Genomic DNA, 22,153 nt, shown 5'->3' with positions numbered 1-22,153 from the left:
GTTAGATGGCTTCTATTCAACAAGGCCAAATGGAACCTGGAGTAACAAGGGGTCAAGTAGCACTGAACTGCTAAGTATGCTGAGCACACTTACCATAAAGGACCTTATAGGCAAAGCAATGTTCAAAATGGTGTGACTCTTACAGACCTCTGGCACTTGCTAATTATTCATGATGTTTCTAGAAATGAAATACTTAGGAAATCTACGAAGTTCTTGCTCAATTTGTAAAAGTAGAAAATTTTCAAGACAACTGAATGAAAAGCAACTTTGAGCCACAGCAACAGAAAATCATGGCCCTTTTAATGGACTTGAGCCATTTGATGGACGCAACTCCTGAAGTGAAAGGGACACCAGGTCCCTCTGAGAAAGGCTTGGTATAATATCAAAACGTTTTACTATTAGTCTTTCTCTCATCCTTCCCCAAAGGGACCTATTGCATTTTATTAGAGCATATGTATCGAGCAGTTACTTTTTCAGTGCTTTGACAAAATACTGACCAGAATAGCATTTGAGAGGAAGGAATTTATTTCTGGCTTATGGTTTCAAGGAGAAGTTTCATTGTGGTGGGGAAAGCGTGGCAGAAGCAGACAGCTGGGCACGGCAGTGTCACATCAGCAGGGAAGAAGTAACAAGAGTGAACTGAGTACAAGTGGGGCTAGGCTATAACACCCCAAGGCCTGCCCCCAGTGAATCACTTCCTCCAGCAAGGCTCCCCCTCCCAAAGGCTACACAGCCCTCTCCAACAGCACCAACAGCTGGGGACTAAGCTCAAATACATGAGTCTACAGGTGACATTCCACATTCAAACCACCATGCTATACAACAGAATAAAGGAAATAATCAGACCTTTCAAGGCCTGCTGGCTCTAAACTGACACTGATTATGGGAGACCCCAAATAGCATTGCAGCCCTCCATTTAAAGTAGGGGCTTGCAGGGGTCAAGTGATTATGGAGTTTCAGCCAACGTCTGACTAACGGTTGTCCAGAGTCATCCCAGTCACAGAAAGCAGAATTAGCATAGATAATACTTATAAGTTGTCAGAATCCTCACACTGATTCCTTGATCTGTGTAGTGAGGGCTATTATGGTTGTAAAGACCAAATGGAAGCCATTGGAGCTGCTTCTACCAGGGAAAATACTGAACCAAATCCCATGTTGTGTGCCTACAGGGATTAGAGATGTGCGCCACCATCAAGGACTTAAAATGTGCAGGAGAAGTGTTTCTCATCACCCCTCCCTTCCCTCTCCCTTTCTCTGTATAGGTGCTAGACTGTGAGGGCAGGGTTTGTAGTAGAAGGAAGATGTGACTAGAAAAGATCACGTTTTAGCATTTTACTGATGAAACTGTTGTTTGCATTGATAGTAGTTGCATATGTAAGTGTAAAAAATTGTACATCAACAATAAAATTTAGATTTTTACAAAGGATTTTGAGTTAACCTTAGAAAAACAAGAAAGAAATTCTGTGGCTCAAATTCTATAAATGGAAATAGAAAAGAATTATGCCATGTGTATTTATAATTTTTTTTTTGTTTTAGTTACTTGAGAGGCTAATTGGTAATCATATCCAATAGTGCATCTATTTAACTAACTCATAAACTAAAAGGGAAATTAAGCTGGGTTTGGTAGCACATACCTCTAATCCTCATCATTTAGGGAGGCTGAGGCAGGAGGATTGTTGCCAAGTTTAAGGCTAGCATGGGCAATGCTGGCCAAGGTAAGCCTGAGTTACGTAACAAGACCCTGTCTCCAATAAAATAATAAAAAAAGGGGGATTGAACAAAGAAACCTCACGGATACTCTTAGGAAAAGAAGTAAATAAGGAAGCAGTAGATAAGAATAAAGGCTACATACAGAAAGATAATTTCTGTATGTACTACCCTATGCATTCCATCTAGAGATGTGCAGGTTACCAACTTTTACCATCATTATAATGGATCTTATTGCAGTAATTGTTTTGAGCCTGTTACCTTCACTACATGTTGGATATGGAGACCATCTTATCTGAAACATTTTGATATAAAATTAATTTGGTAAACTTTAATAAGAGTAGGGTCAAGTGCATTGACAGTTATAGAAATGATTTAATTAACTAATCCATTCATCTGCTCACTTTCTGAGAGCTTACCACAAACCAGAAATTCTGCTGGGTGTGAAAATATACAATTTTAAAGACTTCACCATTAACCTTGGAGAACATAGTTTACACAAAAGCAGTTTTTAAGTGACAGAGACAGACAATTACACTGTTCTGGGTGCTCTAACATTGAATTACACGATAACTTCATTACTTTTTCCTCATTAATTAATTCCTTTGAAGGAATTTAGCATTATAGAAACAATGAGTAAAATGATGTAAAAATGTTACATTCATCTTCAATCATCCATGCACCTTCAGTATTGCTCCTTTTCTTTGAGTTAGTAAGGAAAAAATCATTTACCTAAAATACTACAGTAACCATCCTGCCTATATATAAGCAGGTCACTAAGTTTTATCACTAATTAGCCAAACAAAGTCTCAGAAATCTCAAATTGAGTGACATGGCAGTATAACTTCCAGATTCAGATCACTGGGTTTCAAACCCTGATCACAGAGCCATGACTCTGGTAAATAACTCACTTTGACATCCTTTTCCTTGTCTGTGGAATTTCATTATAGAATCATGAAACTTAGAATACACACTAAACAACTTATATATTGGCACATAAAACATAGCACATAGAAACAGCACAGTAAGAATTTGCTATAGTTATCAGACTAGGTCTGTGGACCTGAGGGCGGGGGGGAAGAGGGTGTGGGTGTTTGGTCTGTGTAGTCTATAGAATAATGGCTTCTCAAACATGTCCAAATTTGAATACTATAGCTCCAAAAAATGTTAAATGGCAATGAACTGTACAGATGTGATTCAGGTTTTGAACTCTGAGGTGGGGAGATTTTCCTGAATTATGTGGATGGGGCAACAAATCATATGGGCTCTTACGTGGAAGAAAAGGAGACAGAAGGGTGGAGAGATGATTATGAATTTTAAGTCTAATGACAGAAAGATTTATAGACATTCTACCCTATGCATCAATTCTCTCCATGGGCATTTTAAAGAGGGTAGAGTGTATACCTGCGGCCACCATTGTGAGCCCAAACTCCTTCACTAGTGCCACTTCTGAAAACTGAAATGCCAGTGCAATTCATTTAGTACAGCTGACTCCTGGATTGATCTCATTTTCCCCTTGGCATGTAAATCTTAAAATAACTAACTGATGTAGGTGATAAGGCTTCTGTTAGACCAGCAATGCTAAAGTACCTTTGTTTCATATCCCTTGCTTATCTTTAAGTAGCTAGAAGAGAACTCCTCACCAAATAACTGACTTTCTAATCTTCTTTGGAAAACTTTGCAGCTCCTCTCCCTTCTCAGAAAAGCCTTGTTGATCTCTTCAATAGTGTGACATTTCCCATGCTCATGTCTTGTTGAAGCTACAGTAATGGCATGACTCCTTACTGTTATCTTTCCTATGGTGGTTAGGATGCAGGATTGGAATGGACACAAACAGCAGGGCAGAGATAAATCTCACCCGAGCTCTGCCAAGCACAGAGGATGTTTGCTTTTTGGAGCAAACTCCTTCTGTGATAGTTCAGTTTCTATTGTGGGACCAGGATGGTTTGATCAACTACATCAAAATTGATAAATCAAATTCCAAACTGAGCTATAGGAATGATTCTGAAGAAACAAAACTCAATTCAAATATGTTTTACATTGAATCTGAAGTCCCTTTACCTAAACTTTTATTTGAATGTATGATAAGAGGTTACTTGAAAGTAACCAAATTAATGAATTATAAGACATGACTAATATTTATTCATGTTTAAATTGTGTGGGGATGTGTGTGTGTCTGTGTATACTCTATTTACACCATCCTGCATGGAGAGGCCTCATTCCTGCTTCTCAAAAGCTTTTACTGATGACTTTCTTGAGTGAGTGTCCTTGTTAAGTTCTGGCTCCATGAAGCAAGATGGAGGTGGGACACCTCTCACCACTGGCCAGGATGACTGTCCCAAAATGCTAAGTAGTCTTGTCTGTCACCACCCTGGTAGTGGTTGGAACATCTCTTTTAGTGAGGATGAAAGACTGAGGCTCTCACTCTGGAGAGTGGGTTTCTCTCAGACCTTTCTCTTATGAATCTCCCACTAAGGCTTTTGGGCTGCTGGCTCCTCCAGCACCAAGTTTGATGAGAGGGCGAGGGAGAAGGAGAGGGAGAAGGAGAGGGAGAAGGAGAGGGAGAAGGAGAGGGAGAAGGAGAAGGAGAGGGAGAGGGAGAGGGAGAGGGAGAGGGAGAGGGAGAGGGAGAGGGAGAGGGAGAGGGAGAGGGCGAGGGAGAGGGAGAGGGAGAGGGAGAGGGCGAGGGCGAGGGCGAGGGAGAGGGAGAGGGAGAGGGAGAGGGAGGGGGCGGGGGCGGGGGAGGGTGAGGGGGAGGGGGAGGGGGAGAGGGAGGGGGAGAGGGAGAGGGAGAGGGAGGGGGAGAGGGAGAGGGAGAGGGAGAGGGAGAGGGAGAGGGAGAGGGAGGGGGAGAGGGAGAGGGAGAGGGAGAGGGCGAGGGCGAGGGCGAGGGAGAGGGAGAGGGAGAGGGCAGGGGCGGGGGAGGGGGAGGGGGAGGGGGAGGGGGAGAGGGAGAAGAAGAGGGAGGGGGAGAGGGAGAGGGAGGGGGAGAGGGAGAGGGAGAGGGAGAGGGCGAGGGCGAGGGCGAGGGAGAGGGAGAGGGGGGACAGGTTGGGAGGGAGGGGGAGGGAGGAAGGAAGAGAAAGAGTGAGAGAGCGAGCACCTCAAAGTAAACCCAAGGAATTTACTGTTTTGCCATTATTTGGCTTCTTGAGACTCAAGCTGTGTTCTTCCTTCTCTCTGCCTTTCAGAAACTTATTTTTAGCTGTACTTAACAGAAGGAATAGGGATGTTTCAATAGTGTCAGATAAAAATGACAAAGATCTTAAGCTCTCTCTCTCATAGTTAAAGAAAAACAAGGAAAGCAAGGAAAGCAAAACCAGCTTCTTGAAACTGATGGTAAAACAGCTGAAATCTGAAGTGCAGAAAAGAAAAATGTTTTTAGTTATACATATATGAGGGTTGTGCTTTTGTGCATGTGTGTTTGTGCACATGGAGGCCAGAGAGAAACTTTGGATGTCATCTTTAGAAACATTACTTACTATGTTTTTAGACAGGTTTTCTCATTGGCTTGGAACTTAACAATCAGCCTATACTTGCTGGCCAATGCACCCCTCAGATCTACTGGTCTTTGCTTCTCAGTTCTAGTATTACAAGTGTGCACCATGATCCCTAGCATTTTTATGTGGATTCTAAGGATTAAATTCTGGTCTTCATGCTTATAAAGAAGGTTCTTTTACCAAATGGAGTATCTTCCTAGCCAGGAACATGTCTTGAAGTACTCAGTCAGATGCAGGAATTTTAATTTAGCACTTTTTTCAGTATATCAGGCATCAGTGGAAAAAGATACAGATCTCAATAACAAAACAGTTCTTCCCTTACAGAATTTGTTTAGTGGACCAGAGTGATTCATAATTAACCAATCACAAAAACACTATGAGCAGTGATATTATTTACAGTGCCAAGGGAGGCCAAGTGATGAAGAGAAGGTGACAGAAAAATGAAGAGAAGAGCACATCAAGCAGAAGAAACAGGATATGGAAATGTTGAGAGGAATAAAAGGACCAAGAGGAGAACAGTATTACAGATCAGACTTGTAAAGAGAGTGCAATGGGCCTTATCTATCATGCTAGAGTTTGGACTCAAATTCAAAGGCAACTAGGAACTACAGGAATTAGCTTTTATCTCTTCTAGAAAGTATTATGTTTAAGAAAAGAGAGAGCCAAGACCCAAGAGAAGTCTCTCTGACTGAACATTCCAGAAGGTAGAAAAGCCTTTAAAACTGAAACATTGCTTGCTGTCCTGGCTATGGTCACTCCTAAACCATGAAGTAGATAGGAGTATTCACAGAACAGGAAATTATATGGTTCGTTGGGTCTGGAAATGTCTGAACTTTCATGCTAGGAAATATTTTGGAAGTATTCTTTTATAATTTTATTTATTTATTGTGGTTTTATACATGTACATATTTGTTGCATGCTGAACATAATTTTCCCTCATAACCACTACCCTTCTCCCTATGTCCCTTTCCTTCCTACTAGTCACCTTTATTCCTCTAGACACTTTTCATTTCTACTTTCATGTCATATACACATGCATGATTTTATGTAGCTATGTAAAATCTAGGAACAAAGAGAGACGACAAATGACATGACTTTGTTGTTCTTTCTAACTGATAAAATTCCCTTTCCTTATCCTTTCCTCTTTTGTTCGGCATACACATTTGTTCCATAATTTAGCTGTTATGAACAATGCTGACATAGAGACTGATGTGCAAGTATCTGGGATATGGTGACATGGAGTCCTTTGGGTAAATATCCAGGTTAGTCAACCTGTGTCATATGGAAGGTTGCAGTTCCATGAAAACCCTCCATACTGATGCCTTCCAGTGACTGATGTGTACATTCCTGCACACAGTGTGTACATGTGCAACTGTTTCCTTTTCCCACATTCTCCATCTGACAGGGGGAAGAGATGGATTTTCAATGTGGTTTTGACTTAAAATTTTTGATGGCTAGTTATGTTGAACAATTACTCATATATATACTGGTAATTTCTATGTCATCTTTTGAGAGATAGCTGTTCTTTTTATGAGTCCATTTAATGATTATGTTGTTTAATTTCTTATTTTTAATTCTTTGTATATTCTAGATATTAATCTTCTAAAAATGTTTCACTAAGTAAAAGTTTCTCCCATCCTATAGGGTGTGTCTTCATTTAATAAATTTCCTTTGCTTTAAATTTTTTTGTTAATTTTAATTTATTTATTTGAGAATGACAGACACAGAGAGAGAGGCAGATAAACAGAGAGAGAGAGAATGGGCGTGCCAGGGCCTCCAGCTACTGCAAACGAACTCCAGACGCATGTGCCCCCTTGTGCATCTTGCTAACGTGGGTCCTGGGGAATTGAGCCTCGAACCGGGGTCCTTAGGCTTCACAGGCAAGCGCTTAACCGCTAAGCCATCTCTCCAGCCCTCCTTTGCTTTTAAAAAATACTTTATTTATTTGAGAGAGAAAGAAAGAGAAAGAGGCAGAAATAGAGAATGGGTGATGGGTGTACCAGAGCCTCCTGCCACTACAAACTCCAGACACATGTGCCACTTAGTACATCTGGCTTTATGTGGTGTTGGAGAATCAAACTGGGGCTATCAGGATTTGCAAGCAAGTGCTTTTAGCCACGGAACCATTTCTCTAGCCTCTTTCTTTGTTTTTTAATTGCATGGGGTTCCATTTGTCAATTGTTGGTCTTATTTTTTGTGCAACTTGAGTCCTACTGAGAAAGTCCTTGCCTATGCTCATATCTTTAAGAGTCTTATTTACTTCTTCTAATAGTTTCAGGTATTATATTAAGGGTTTTGATAACGAGTTGATTTTTGTGCAGGGTGAGAGATACAGATTGAATTTCATACTTTAACATGTGGATATTCAGTTTTCTTGGCACCATCTGTTGAAGAGACTGTCTTTTGTCCATGTATTTTTGGCATATTTGTCCAAAACCAGGTGCTGATAGCTGAGTCTTCTATTACCCTGACCTATGTGTCCATTTTGGTGCTAGGACCACGCCGATCTTGTTATTTATTGTAGCTCTGGTGTATAACTTGAAGGCGGTATGGGGTACCTCTAGCATCCATCTTTTTGTTCAGATTACTTTGGCTATCTGATGTGTGTGTGCCTGTGTACATGCATGCATATGTGGGTGCATGTGTGGGTTGCGTGTGTGTGTGAGCAGTAATGAGTGAGTCTGTTAAACTGACATTAGTATTACATAAAGGAGGAATAAATGTGAAAGCCAATTAGGGATAGATATAGTGTATGAATGCTGTCTGGCTTGGTTGTTGGATTCAGTCTCAAGGCTCTGTACATTCATTCCTCAGCTGCTAGAAGTCTATCTAAACCCCCTGGTCACATTCTTACCCCTGGGCCTTCCTTGGGGAGTTAGGATCACAAAGGCTGACCTAGCATATAGGCAGTGTTTCACAGGTGGACTCACAGAGGCTGCTCTTGTATCTGAGGACTCTTTGTGAGCCTAGCTGTAATGCTGGCCCTGCCAGTGTGATAATTCCCCAATGTCCAGGGCAGTGTTTGGAGCCTGTGTAAAGTTCCCTTGCTTCCTGTCTCTGATCAGGTTTTCAGCTCACTGAATATTGCAGTTGCTGTTTTTAAAATTTCTCCACAGTCTAGCAGTATTCTGCTGGCAGGTTTAAGCAGAGTCCCCGGACGCTTGCTCTAGGTCTTCTGAGTGTACTCCACAGAGCGCTGGCTTGCCAGTGCAGCAGGAGTATCTGGAAATGATTCTCACTGTTGCAGCACACTGAGTGCCAAGCGCACAGGGGTAAGGGTTTCCCAGCGTCTCTTTTCTGCCGATGCTCTTGCCTTGGGTCTGTCTTCTTTTTATGCTCTGTAAAATGTCTGTTCCTGACAGCAGCACACATTTTCTAGGCCTTTCTAGCTCCTGTAACTGCTGCGAGCGCTTCCTCTCACTTGGATTAGGAAGCTCCTCAAACTGAGCCAGCCTCTCTGGGAACATACTCTGGACTGTCTCTTGAACTGCTGTGAAAAGTTCCCTATTTCACTTTGCGATTTAGTCAGCACCCATCTCTTCTAACAGCTGTTACTCACCTTTTCCGCGTTTATTCCCTGGGAACGCTTGCACACTGTGCCAGGGTGTCTTCTGCCATCACCCCACCTCCTAGTTATTTGTTTTGTAAACTACAGGTAAGAAACATTTAGCTTCCATTCCAAGAATATTTTACAGGCTAGTAAGTATCTAATAATTTAATACTATAAAACCAGGAAGAAAACAAACACAAAACCAAAACAAAATGAAAAATTGTTCACCAGCACTCAGGATGAGGTTTTTAGCAAAAAGTTCATATACTGGTCTCATATTCATTTTTTATAACACTAATGTAACATGGGCTAGAAAAAAATGAGTAGCCCTAATGTCACTTGATATATAAAATGAGTTCCCACTACATTTATTTTTGAAGACAGGGATGGATTATAAAATAGCTGAATTCTTCAAGAAGTAGTTCATAAAAGAAAGCTAGTGCCACAACATGAGTTCAGGCCTGTAAACTTTAGCACAGATTGCATTCTGTTGATCTTTACTGTGCTTTCCTGGCGCTACCAGGCAATTCTCCAGTCTCTGCCTCTCATCTCCATGTCATTGTGCTGGGGTTACAGAAGCCACTGTGGCTCCTGGCTTTTTTTATGGAGGGTCTGAGGACTGACTTTGGGAACTTAGGCTTCAGTGGTGAATGTGTTATCCTTTGAGCCATATCCTAGGCTCCAAATCCTTTAGCTTTTGTTTGTCTGGGACACTCATTAGCTCTTCATTGCTAACTGATAGGTTTGCTGGACACAGTGAAGGGGTTTTAGTTGGCAGTGCTTTTCTTTTGGCCCCTTTGGAATGTATATATATCCCCACTCCATCCTTGTCTGAAAAGTTTCTGCTCAACAATTTTACTGTTTTATGGAGTGTCCTTTATTCATGATGAGTTCAGTTTTCTTCTGGTGCTTTCAAAAGCTCTGACTTTTTTGACAGCTGGGTCTCAATGGAGTCCATTGTCCATTTAGTAGCATTTGCTGCTGAGAAACACACATGGCTTCCTGTGCATTCTCCCTTCTCCCTGTATTCCTCAGCACCTAGCTGTCTTAGATATGCTTATTTCCCTGGTGTTTGTGGGAAACTACACTCACTGTGCTCTATTTTCCCTTCGGGAGAAATTGTTGGATTACGACTCCTCTTGGTAACTGAGTTATACCACTCTGAAAGAGGATGTTACATAGGTGATGTGGTAATTCTAACCTTCTTTAACATAGCCATTCCTGAGGTATTTCATTTTTATAGTAGAATGTTGAAACCTCTCAGCAAGAGTCCAGGGCTTTCCCACAAAAGTATTCTTGTCAGTAATTACCAAAACCATGGTCCTGTCATGGAATGAAGGCTGGAGTCCCTTCTGCTGCTGTCACGCTCACATAGTTCTATCTACCCCTCTTGAGTCTTTAGTTGTGTGCCTCATGAATTTTGACAGTGTTAGGTCATTGTTCCTTCAGGAATAATGTTCTTGTTGCTCTACCCACTAGTCACCAGGAGTTTAGACATGCACTAGACTTTATTATTTCTTTTAACTGTTCTTCATATTTATAGGCATCTGAATTTCATTTTGTATAATTTTATCTACCCTTCATCTACTTTTTTCTTCAATTGTTTTAACTTGCTGGTAAATCCATTTGCGTTTCTATCACTCTTTTTTCACTTTTTAGAAGTGCTATTAGGGTTTCCTTAAAATCATTTGTCCTCTTAGAAAATTAAGGCCTCTAAGTTAACTTTTGCTGCTTCTTCCTCACTCATTGCTGTCTGCTTGCTATTACTTGGGAGGCTGCTGTCATAATAGAATGAGGCGTTTCTAGAAGACTTGTGTTTGCTTTTTTAAACTCAGATATGTACATAGGGCTCAAAGCAGTGTTTGTGATTACTTCTTCCCAGATACCCCTCCATTTCCCCAGCACTCAACCAAGGCAACTTCATTTGCTAACGTCTGAGTTTGTTTTTAGGTCATGATTCATTATAGTCAAGATGTAATCTATACTAGGAGAAGATCTCTATTAGACTTTTTGATGGCCCTTGCTTGTTTTCTCACAGAGGCCTAAAAATCACATCTTATATAATTCTGTTTCCATGAGATTTCTCGGGAACAAAGAGTGTTCTATGGCTCACTCTTCTAACCTTTGTAGACATGACATTTCAATGTATCCCTATTTATATGTCTCTTTTAAACTGCTATGAAAATTGAAACAAATTAAAGTTAGCATCATTAGTAGTCCCTTGTGAGTAGGTTAGTCCATCTAATCTCTATCCCACATATTTTCACGAGCAAAACCTCTTCATTAAGTTTTAAATCTGCCTCTGTCTTCTTATCTCTCTCATTTCCACACAGAGCATTTCCTTCCTGCATCCATATTAAGAGTCTGGATCAACTAGATCAACTATATACATGGGTCCATTTAGGTCACAAAAGTCAATATATGAAGAATCCTTGCTCCAAAACGTTTGTAGCTCAGTATTCAAGCCTGGCAGGTCAATATCATACTACTGTCACACAGTAATAGTTCCAGGTGCCATGGTGAATAGCAAGCCAGTGTCTGCGAGTTCTGCTTTCTAGAAACCTGAGTTGTGTTCATTCTTCCCTCTGTCACTTTCTATGCAAAAGGAATGCTTCTACATTCTACTTCCCATATTGGTTTCAAAAATCACCCTTCAATTTCTATTCCAAATGCTGTTGCCTTGGTTGAAACACTGAATAGACTGAGTGATGATAGCACCTGCACTGAAAGTACTATCTCTGTCTCTAGGCTCATTCCCTCTACAGCTCTCTTTTTGGTACTGTTCCAGACTTCTCTGAATTTCATAGCAATGATACCCTTTCCACACTGTAGAAGACACAGACCACACTCCCTTAGAAAACACAGCACTTCATATTCTTTACCTCACTTACTTTTCCTATCTCCTTGTTCTGTGAACACTGTCTGCTGAGACCTGTGGCTACACGCATACTGCTTCTTCTTTTTGAAGAGCCTAATGTCCATTTTCATTTTTAAATTAACCTCTGTGAGTTCTCTAGATACCAATACTACTACTGTTTCATATAGAAATTCTAGGTCTTCCCTCTGATTCAGATGTTCCTTCTTGATACTCCCATATAACCTTAAGTTTACATTTGAATCAAAAGACAATGTATTTGTAACTTACTTATCTCTCCTCCACATTAAGCTATAAAAGTTTTATACCTAGAAAGTTTTATTTAAATATGTTACCCTATTCCTGAAGGGCCTAGAGAATGGACAGTGAACACTATGAGAGGGCTGGTGACATAATTTTCCAAGTCCCTTGTAATGTTATGACGTATGGTAGAAAATAAACTTCAGCTACCCTGTATCTATAACAGCACAAATACTAATATTTGTACTTTTGGACTTTTATCTAAACACCTTCACTTCACTATCCAGGTCTGCAATCTGTATGCTTGGTCAAACTTTCAAGCCTTAGTTTTAATGTTCAGCTCACGAATCCCTTCCCTCTCTCTTGTTGGGCAGCTTCTTCCTAGAACCCAGGTCTGACCTCCCACAAGAGATCCTTCACCACGTTGATGCCCTTGTTCCTGGGTTTCCCATTTCTCTAATTCATAATTCCTGTCACTTGCCTAAATTTTAGAAAAATAATACTGGTGTTTAAATATGGCAAAGCAGGCTAAGTAACTGAGATATTGCGTTAGTATATAATTATATTAACATATAATTAATATGTTACTATTCGTACTGTTTGTAAGTGGATTCTTAATTTGAGGATCATAATACGAAATAAAGTTAGATCCAATTATTATATATACAATATAATGAAAGCTTGACCCTGGTTAGAAAATACCTGTAATTTAATACACTTTAAGTCCTGTACATGCTGTCAAACTGTTATTCTGATTCGTAATCTATTTTTAAATGAGTAGGACACCTAATATTAATAAGCTTACTTTTGGTGAGGTAAGCCCAACAGACTGGCATTTTTTAAAAATATGAGAGCGCTAGAGAGAGAGTGAGAGAGAGAGAGAGAACTGGCGCACCAGGGCCTCAGCCACTGCACCTGAACTCCAGACGTGTGCCCCCCTTTGTGTGCAAGTGCAACCTTTTGCCCTTGTGTTACTTTGTGCACCGGGCTGACCTGGAGAGTTGAACATGAATCCTGATGCTTTGCAGGCAAGTGCCTTAACTGCTAAGCCATCTCTCCAGCCCAAGTTTACTTTTCATTTCAAACTTTTCATCTAATCTACCTTTACAGTTAATACATTTTTAAAAGAACACGTATAATTTTATGAGGCATTCATTCATCTTACCATCCTCTTCCCAGCAGTTCTTAGCATTGCCTTCCCTGTCGCTCCTCCCTGGTAACACTGTCTGGTCTGTTGGCAGGTCGTCTTCTGGCACGGCACCTTCACAGTCAGCTGCATCTGTGATGCTTTCTTCTTCCACAATATGGAGTTTGTCTTCATCGTCTGAATCAGAGTTTGCTTCTACCACAGTATTATAATTTGTAACTGGAACATAAACAAGAAATGAACAATCAAAATTAGCATAAAACAGCCTTTATACTTTATAAAAATAGAAATTACAAATTATACTTAAAATGACGTTTTCTTACAGGTCATATTATGCAGATAGTTAATTTTATAGCACATATACCTAGCACTTACTAGATACTAGATAGCATCAGTGACAAATAATAGTAGCTACATTTCTTGGACACATACTATAATGAAGAGTCTTATAATATTAAGTCATTTAATTCTTAGAACTATTTAAGATAATCCTATGAAGCATAGGATTATCTATTTTACTACCTATTTCTACATCCATTGTATACATGTGAAAGCAAGGCAGAAAGGGTGACTTATCCAGAATCACACAGCCAGCAAGTCATGGGACCAGGGTTTGAAAGCCAACAGTCTAATTCCACATTCTGTACTCTTAAACTATGTTAAACACACCTCACATCTATACCGAACTTACTACACACAATACTGCTTAGGTACAATTAGAGATTTAGATATGTAAAGCATTACAACCTATGAGTCCACTTTCCTAGTAAAGTACCATTATGTCATTGAAGTTGACACAACTATTGTTGTCAATTAGCCACATGCATTTCATATTAATCCCATGCCAACTTCAGAAATAAACAACCAAATTAGTCAAATTTCAATATAATGAAAAAATTTAAGTCTTGTTTTTAAGTCTTTAATTCTAAACAAAATGACATTCTGAAGTTTTCAAAGGGGTACCTTTCCAACAAATTTTAATTAATTTAATGAATTGAATTTTATACCAACATTATAAAGATATCTTAGAACCTATGAGAAATAGTTGAAAATTAAAAAAAAAATGAAAACAACTAGAATAGGTGATTCTTTTAGAGTGTAAAATAAACTCTAGTGGGAAATTTAGTACTTAGTGGGATAAAAGAAAGCATTAGGATACCTAGTTTCAATAAAGTGCAGAGAGACTCATTTGTTACATCTGAGAAGAAGGGAGAAAAAGGAAGCTTTGCTTTGCCTATAATTAAGCAATAATTATTTTCAGCTGGTCTTTCCCTTGCCTCTTTAAACTGTCAAGTTATACTTGAACAAAAATGTTACATATGCATTTCCCTCTCCCTACATAAAAGCGCGCGCGCACACACACACACACACACACACACACACACACACACACACACCTGAGAAACAAATATAATTAAAAGTATGGGTAAATCAGAAAAATACAAATTAAAACCACATTGAGATGCCATCTCACTCCAGTCTCAATACTTATTAAGAAAACAAACAAGGGCCGGAGAGACGGCTCAGTGGTTAAGGCACTTGCCTGCAAGAACCCAGGTTCCAGTCCCCAGGAGCCATGTAAAGCCAGATGCTCTAGATGGTGCATGTGGCTGGAGTTTGCTTGCCATGGCTAAAGGCCCTGGTGTGCCCATCCTTTCTCTCTCAAACAAATAAATAAAATATTTAAAATTAAGTACTGTAGCCAAGCATGGTGACACAAGTGATAACTGCTGGTGGTGAGGTTGTACCGCAACAAGAACTTTTATTAACTGTGGGTGTGAGTGGAAACTGTCATATCACTATGGAGATCAATGGGGTACAGTTTTCCCCAAACTAAAAAGTGACACAGCCATAACATTTCTAGACATATATCCAGATTACTCTGTATCTTATTGCAGGAATATATGCACATCCATGCTTATTGCAGCAATAAAAATGGATATGCAAATATTTATTTTTTAAATTTTTTTGTTTATTTATTTGAGAGTGACAGACAGACAGAAAGAGGAGGGAGGGAGAGGGAGAGGGAGAGAATGTGCGCGCCAGGGCATTCAGCCACTGCAAACAAACTCCAGATGCAAGTGCCCCCTTGTGCATCTGGCTAATGTGGGTCCTGGGGAATTGAGCCTCGAACCAGGGTCCTTAGGCTTCACAGGCAAGCGCTTAACCACTGAGCCATCTCTCCAGCCCAGCAAGTATTTATTTATTTTTCTTATATGTGGATAGATCCTAGCTTTGAATTTTTAGATTTGTGTGTTTATGTAGACGTGTCTGTAAGGGTGAGCAACTAGAAAGGGGCCATGAAGGGACAACAGATGTTAGGAGGAGGGTAGAAATGCTTAATCAGTAATGAGAGGAAAGGAAGAAGAGTGGGTAAGGGCAGAATTCACCAAAACTAAGGATATAGGAAGAACTCATTTGCAAACTTACGACTTTGCAAACTACAGATCAAATAAATTTTTTCCTTCCTTAAGTTGCTGCTTTTTGGGATTTTGCTACAGTGGCCCAAGAGAAACCAATGTAGTGGCCAACCCTTAAATATATTTACCAGATAGTTTAATAGGGGCACAATCATTCATTCAGAGGGAAAAGTTCTTCATCATTGTTAAATCGCCACCCCAACCGTTTTATAAATGTTTTTTGAGAAAGTATGTTCAATCAAGAAAGCATTTCCCTTCAGTGTAGTGGGGTCAAGATGGAAGCATGGCGGATTTTTTTCACACCATGCCAAACCATGAGCTGAGTGACTCTGTGTGTGTAAGAGGATGATTTGTAAAGACTGACCCACAGCTGAGCCCAGGCCTCCATGATGGGCTGCTAGCTAACAGCAGGATGCACACTGGCACATGTGTAACACACAATGGGAGATTTTACTGACAAATGCTGCTCAGTGCTGTTTATTTTCTTTTTTAGGTTTTTATTTTATTAACAACTTCCAGGATTGTAAACACTATCCCATGGTAATACCCTCCCTATTTATTTTCAAAGGTGTTTTGTTAGTAACTCACTAAATAACCTGTTAAAAGTCATTGATTGTTGTCATAAACTAAAATTTAGAATGTAGGCTGGTTTTGATAATGCCTCAATAATTTCTCAACTTTCAAGAATATCTGGCTATCCTGTCAATTTTAGCTGACTTCAAAGATCTCACTGTGCTTGGGCACAGTGAAACTACATTCATATGCCTGAAGCTCCCATTATTTAATGAAAGGAAGCTCAATGCTTTTGTTGGCATCCTCAGTTGGCCATAGTCTTTATGTTGGTGCTATTCTTACCATTTAGTGAGGCAATACTGAAATTTAGTCTTTTTTTGTTGTGGTTGTTTTTCGAGGTAGGGTCTTACTCTAGTTCAGGCTGACCTGGAATTCACTCTGTACTCTCAGAATGGCCTCAAACTCATGGCGATTCTCCTATCTCTATCTCCTGAGTGCTGGGATTAAAGGCGTGCACTACCACATCTGGCTCTGAAATTTAGTCTTTTAATCATCAATTTTGTTAGTTGTAGATTGTCATTAATTCTGCATGCTATGATAAGAGTATTGTTTTCAGTGCTTATATTATTTGAATATTGAAATTATTATTCATTAAATCATCACTTTCTTTTAGAAAACCACCAATTACAAATAATTGCATTTAAACATGTCACTCTTTATAATTTAAGCAAATTTATAGGATAACAAAAAAACCCCATGGGCATTTGGGTATAGGGAAACATCCAAAAATGTTTAGCAGGTAGAATTTTGTGACACAAATACAAGTAAGGTAAGTAAAATTCAATTTTGCTTTATTTAATGATTCTGACACCATGTTATCCTCAATGTGAAAATTTTACCTGGACACATACTTGTAAATGTAGCGAACTTCAGTGTGATCAACCTAACGTGAGACTCAGTGCAGCTTAGCCACTAGGGTCCATGCTTCCTCCATGAGTGCTGTTGGATAAGAGTAGTTTGAACTTGAAGTATTTTCCCCAAATCGGGCTACTGGACATAAATGCACTGGCTTTCAATAATTGTTTGCACACTTCTTATCTTCAGTCCTTTTTACCTGGGCTGCACGGAATTTTATCCTGCCGGGGCCACGGCAGCTCCAGGTGCTGTCAAGGCCAGTGCATCGCTTTCTACGTTCTACAGTATGAACTGTCATTGTAACATACAAGATAAGATGAACAATCAAGCCATACGATTATATATATTTTATAGTCATCTTGTAAATTTTTTTTCAGAGCAGGTTTGGTATGTGGTAAAAACTGGAAAAAAAATCCCCCAATGCAATGCACTGTACTGGTTAAGATGGAAAAAAAAAGACCACTTTATTTCACGCTACTTCTCAGCCTATTCTATTATCGTTTTCTTCACAGTCACCGAGGTGAGAGGACAAGTGTAAAGATGGCTGATATGGATTATCACTTAGATGACAGCAAACCTACTGTGTCCTGGGGTCTGTCCTTGTGCATGTGGCTGTGTACAGGGGATTTTAAAACCACAGACTGCAGGCCCTGCAGGGGCTCTAGCATTTGAGGAGAGTCAGTTATCTCCACTTTCTGCCTATGTAGTTTCTCTAACCTTTGAATTAAACTATAACTAAACATAGCTTGGCTAAAGTGTAGTATAATATTCTATGCTTTTAAAATTTGTAGTTAATTGAGGCCTACCTTCTTAAACTGCAGGTTGAATGGGAGCTGCAAAAGATTTGACAGTAGTACGAGGTTTCTGAACATACAACAACCAAAAATTATTTCAAAACGAAACACATGATTACTCCACTGCTTTAGAACTCACTCATGATGCATGTTGGTGTTGCAGTCACCCTCTCATTGCTGCACCAAAGCACCCAACCAAAAGCAACTTGTGGGTAAAAGGGTTTATTTTGACTCACAGACTTGAAGGGAAGCCCCGTGATGGCAGGTAAATAGGTGGCATGAGCAAGGGACTGGATATCACCTCCTGGCCAACATCAGCAGGAGAGTGTGCCAGACAATCACAGGGGGAAGCTGGCTACAGCATTCTTAAGCCCACCTCCCTACAACAACACACCAGGAGGCTCCAATTCCCAAATTGCTATCAGCTGGAAACAAAGCATTGCAACATGCATTTGTGAGGAACACTTGATTCAAACCACACAGATGCCAACTTCATGGCTGCCCTGTTCTAATCACACAATATACATGCTCTGCAGCAATGCACACCTGCTGCCAGCCACACAGCGCGGACCTGAGTTTGGTATGTTATACTTTGCAGCATGTTTACTGTGTATACAGCTTCTTGCTTTTGTAGAAACATAATGGGTTAATTACAGAAAACAAGAACTTTTAATATTTTCTTACTATCCTTCACCATGGAAGCCAGTAACAATGTTTGGACTGCAATGTGTTAGAGGGCTTGCTTTTTAAAAATTGCCATTAGAGTTGTGAGTTGAGTTTCATAAAAATTGTTAAACAGGGCTGGAGAGATGGATTAGCAGTTAAGGCACATGCCTGCAAAGCCTAAGGACCCAGGTTCAATTCCCCAGTACCCACATAAGTCAGATGCATAAGGCAGCACATGTGTCTGGAGTTCGTCTGCAGCAGTTTGAGGCCTTGGTGCACTCATTCTATCTCTATCTGCCTCTCTCTCTCTCTCAAATAATAAATAAAATAAAACATTGAAAAGATGACATAGTAAGAAAAGATTTAACCACTGCAAGATCTAAAACAACCAGGGCAAATATCAAATTCTATAGCTAGATAGATGGTATGCAGGATCTGTGACAAAGTCTCTGGGGTTTCACTTCCACCTCTCCTGCTAGGCTGCCAATTGCCCAGGGAAAACCCCATCCTGAACCAACAGCTCTCTTTGGCAGCCATCTCATTATCCTGCCATCTCCAAAATCCTAGGGTCTCCAACTGTGTCAGGGATCATTCGTATGGCTCCATCAGGTCCCTGATTCAGGGGCTCCAACAACCCTGCCTCACATCTCCCAGAGGATACTTCCATAAAACAGTTGCAAATTGAACAACCCCTTACTGCACTTTTCATATGTCCATTATACTAGGTAGACTACCAAATTTGTTAATCCAGGGGAGTAAAGGTGGTAAATCCTTCTGCATTGCTCCTACTGTCCTAATGAAGAACAGCTGTTCCAGTCTGAATGGTGGCAATCTCTCAAACATCTGCAGCTGAAGCAGACTGCTGTCTCCTGCCCCAAACTTTCATTTGTTTCAGTGTCATATCAATCTGTTTACACCAGTCCATAATTTCTAAACACAACCCTTCTCAAGTTCTAAGAACATGGACAGATCACAAGCCTCTCACACAAACTACTTTTATCCCAGTCCATATTCCATATTCCTCTCACAAATCACTTTCAAAAGATCAAAAGCCACACGGTCTGTTTTCTAGTAGCAACCACCTCACTCCTCTGGTATCAATTTTCTGTTGTAGTTCCCTTCATGTTGCTGGGAAAAACATCTGCCCAAAGCAGCTGAGAGGAGAAAAGGGTTATTTTGTCTTATAGTCTCAAGGGAAACCTTCATGATGACAGGGAGAGATGGTAGAGCAGAGGCAGGACATCACCTCCATGCCACAGCAGGTGAAAACAAACAAACAAACAACAACCAGAAAAACACACCAGCAACAACAACAACAAAAACAACAAAAAAGAGCTGAGCTCTGGCAAAGTAGAGCTGGCTGTAACACCCAAAGACAGCCTCCAGCAACACACATCCTCCAGCAAGGCTCCACCTCTCAAACTGCCACCAGCTAGGGACTAAGTATGAAGAACACCTGAGTCTATGGGGAACATGAGATTTTCAAGCCACCGCATATACCATAGACTTTTTGTGTTCATTTTTATTTTATTTTATTTATTTGAGAGTGACAGAGATAGAAAGAGGCAGATAGAGAGAGAGAGAGGGTGCGCCAGGGCTTCCAGCCTCTGCAAACGAACTCCAGACACATGCGCCCTCTTGTGCATCTGGCTAACGTGGGTCCTGGAGGATTGAGCCTTGAACCGGGGTCCTTAGGCTTCACAGGCAAGCACTTAACCACTAAGCCATCTCTCCAGCCCACCATAGACTTTTTACAAATAAATTTTCAAAGCTGGGCATAATGGTTCACACCTTTAAGCCCAGCACTTGGGAGGCAGAGGTAGGAGGACTGCTGTGAGTTTGAGGCCAGCCTGAGACTACATAGTGAGTTATAGGACTTCCTGGTCTAGAATGAGATCCTACCAAAACAACAACAAAATTCTCCAATGTCTGTGTGGTGGAAATGTGTGACCATATGTTTGCAGGTGCTCATGAATGTGTGTATGGGGACATGTAAAGGACAGAGGACAACCTTGGATGTTGTTACCCAAATAAACTGCCATACCTTTTATAACACAGAAGTCCTTCACTTGCCTGGAACTCACCAGTTAAGGTATTTAGTTGGCCAACAAGCCCCAGGGGATTTTCCTGTCTCTGTTTCATTTTAGGGTTACAGGTGTAATATGATCATGACAGGAATTTTACCAGACATCAGGGATCAAATTCAAGTCCTCATACTTCTACAGCATGAGCTTTACCAACTAAGCTATCTCATGAGGACTTAGAATAAATTCTTTATGATTTATTATCAGCAAATGCTTAGTTTATGTATGTATTTTTATATATCTACATATCTAGTGTCATGCAAAATATTTTCAGGTGAAAAGGGGTCATGAGTGAAAAAGCATTTATCAAAAACAAATTTTCATCCTAATGAGATAAATGTGCTAATTTATTTTCATATGCAGATCATCTAAATTATTTATAAAGAATCTCACTACACTGACTCACTGTGGCTTTCAGCAATAGGTCATCCCTGCCTTGAGGAAGGTTCTTTGGAAGGTAGAAGAGGAGAGGAAAGATTAACCTGTGCTCGTCATTTTTATCAGATGATATTCTAAGACCCTGCTTGAGCATAATTCAATACACAAAGCATTTCTTTGCTGGCAAAAAGTTTTGCCTGTAACATTTTTTCAGGAAAGAAGAATACTCATAAATACTATACTCAGCATACACTGAAAAGTGTTGCTACTCTAGCTTTATACTTGAGTGACAGAGAACATTTTACTATATGGTGAAAAATATGATGCAATGGCATACATATTTAATGTGATGCATAGGTCACATAATATACAATGTGTAAATTATGCAATTAAGTTTTTAAAAGAGCATCAAAATGGGTTTAGAATTCCCAAGTACTATAGACATGTTACAGATTAATAATAATAATAGATCATAAATTTTATAATATATTTTTAATTGTTTTATAGATATCTTCCTTAATCGAAGGTAGTAAATATTAAACAATAGTCAAAATTATTTTTTATATTTTTTTCTTTCATCTTTATTTAGATATGGACATATTTAGTATGTAAACAACACATGTGGGTACCATCCTTTCCTTCCTCCCTGCCCCTTTTCTGAAGAGGCCTTCCTTGTTGGGGATGCAAGTTAACTCCACGGCGTTTGTGGGTCATGCATTATGGGGGGGGGCAATATTTCTGTGAAAAATGTCCCAACTTGTGGCTCTAACAATCTTTCCACCCCCTCTTCCACAAAATTCCCTGAGCCATACTAGGAGCATTTTAAGTCTACTTCAGTGATGGAAGTTAGGAGTCCCTGGGTCTCTGGTTTGGTAGGTGTTGAGTGTCCTCATATCTTTCTCCATCATCCTTGTGCTGATATAAGATTCACTAAGAAAGCAGCACTCTTGCTCATTTCCCCAATTCCTCTGTGGTCTCAGCTGGGGCTGGGGTATATTTTCAAAGTATCTGCTTTTGTAACCTAACTCAGATGAAAGGCAATGATTATGAACTTATCTCTTGTAAAGGGGTAGAAGTTTTCAGTATATTCAGATAGAAGCTACTAATAGAATGAAAACTGATAGGCAAAGGCAGGAAAAGGGTTATTATCCCTTGTAGAATCCTAGTTCTCATTTTGTCCTATCTCCTATTACATAAAAATTACTAAGAATGCATAAGATTGTCTAGTATTTTCTCAGTTTTTATTCTGATCTTCCTCCCATGTTTTATGAGTCATCTGCCCTGAACAAGATCCATCCTCCCAAATTACTTTCCTCTTTTTCTGCCTCCCACACACTCCCATTTACTACATGAGCCAACTTTAG

General features: G+C 40.0%; 1 protein-coding gene across 2 annotated transcripts in view; it reads right to left on the bottom strand.

Moving 5' to 3' along the window:
• Zeb1 (zinc finger E-box binding homeobox 1) overlaps positions 1-22,153 on the bottom strand; it is a 170,334-nt gene that overhangs the window by 36,878 nt on the left and 111,303 nt on the right. For both annotated transcript variants that reach the window (XM_004659713.2, XM_045148817.1), the window contains exon 2: positions 13,038-13,238. In XM_004659713.2, the coding sequence (XP_004659770.1) occupies positions 13,038-13,238 (201 nt within the window). The remainder of the gene's footprint in view (positions 1-13,037; positions 13,239-22,153) is intronic.

Source organism: Jaculus jaculus, chromosome 5 (assembly GCF_020740685.1).
Source record: "Jaculus jaculus isolate mJacJac1 chromosome 5, mJacJac1.mat.Y.cur, whole genome shotgun sequence".
Classification (NCBI taxonomy): domain Eukaryota; kingdom Metazoa; phylum Chordata; class Mammalia; order Rodentia; family Dipodidae; genus Jaculus; species Jaculus jaculus.
The sequence above is the reverse complement of the archived record's forward strand: the minus strand, read 5'-3'. Positions and strand labels throughout refer to the sequence as shown.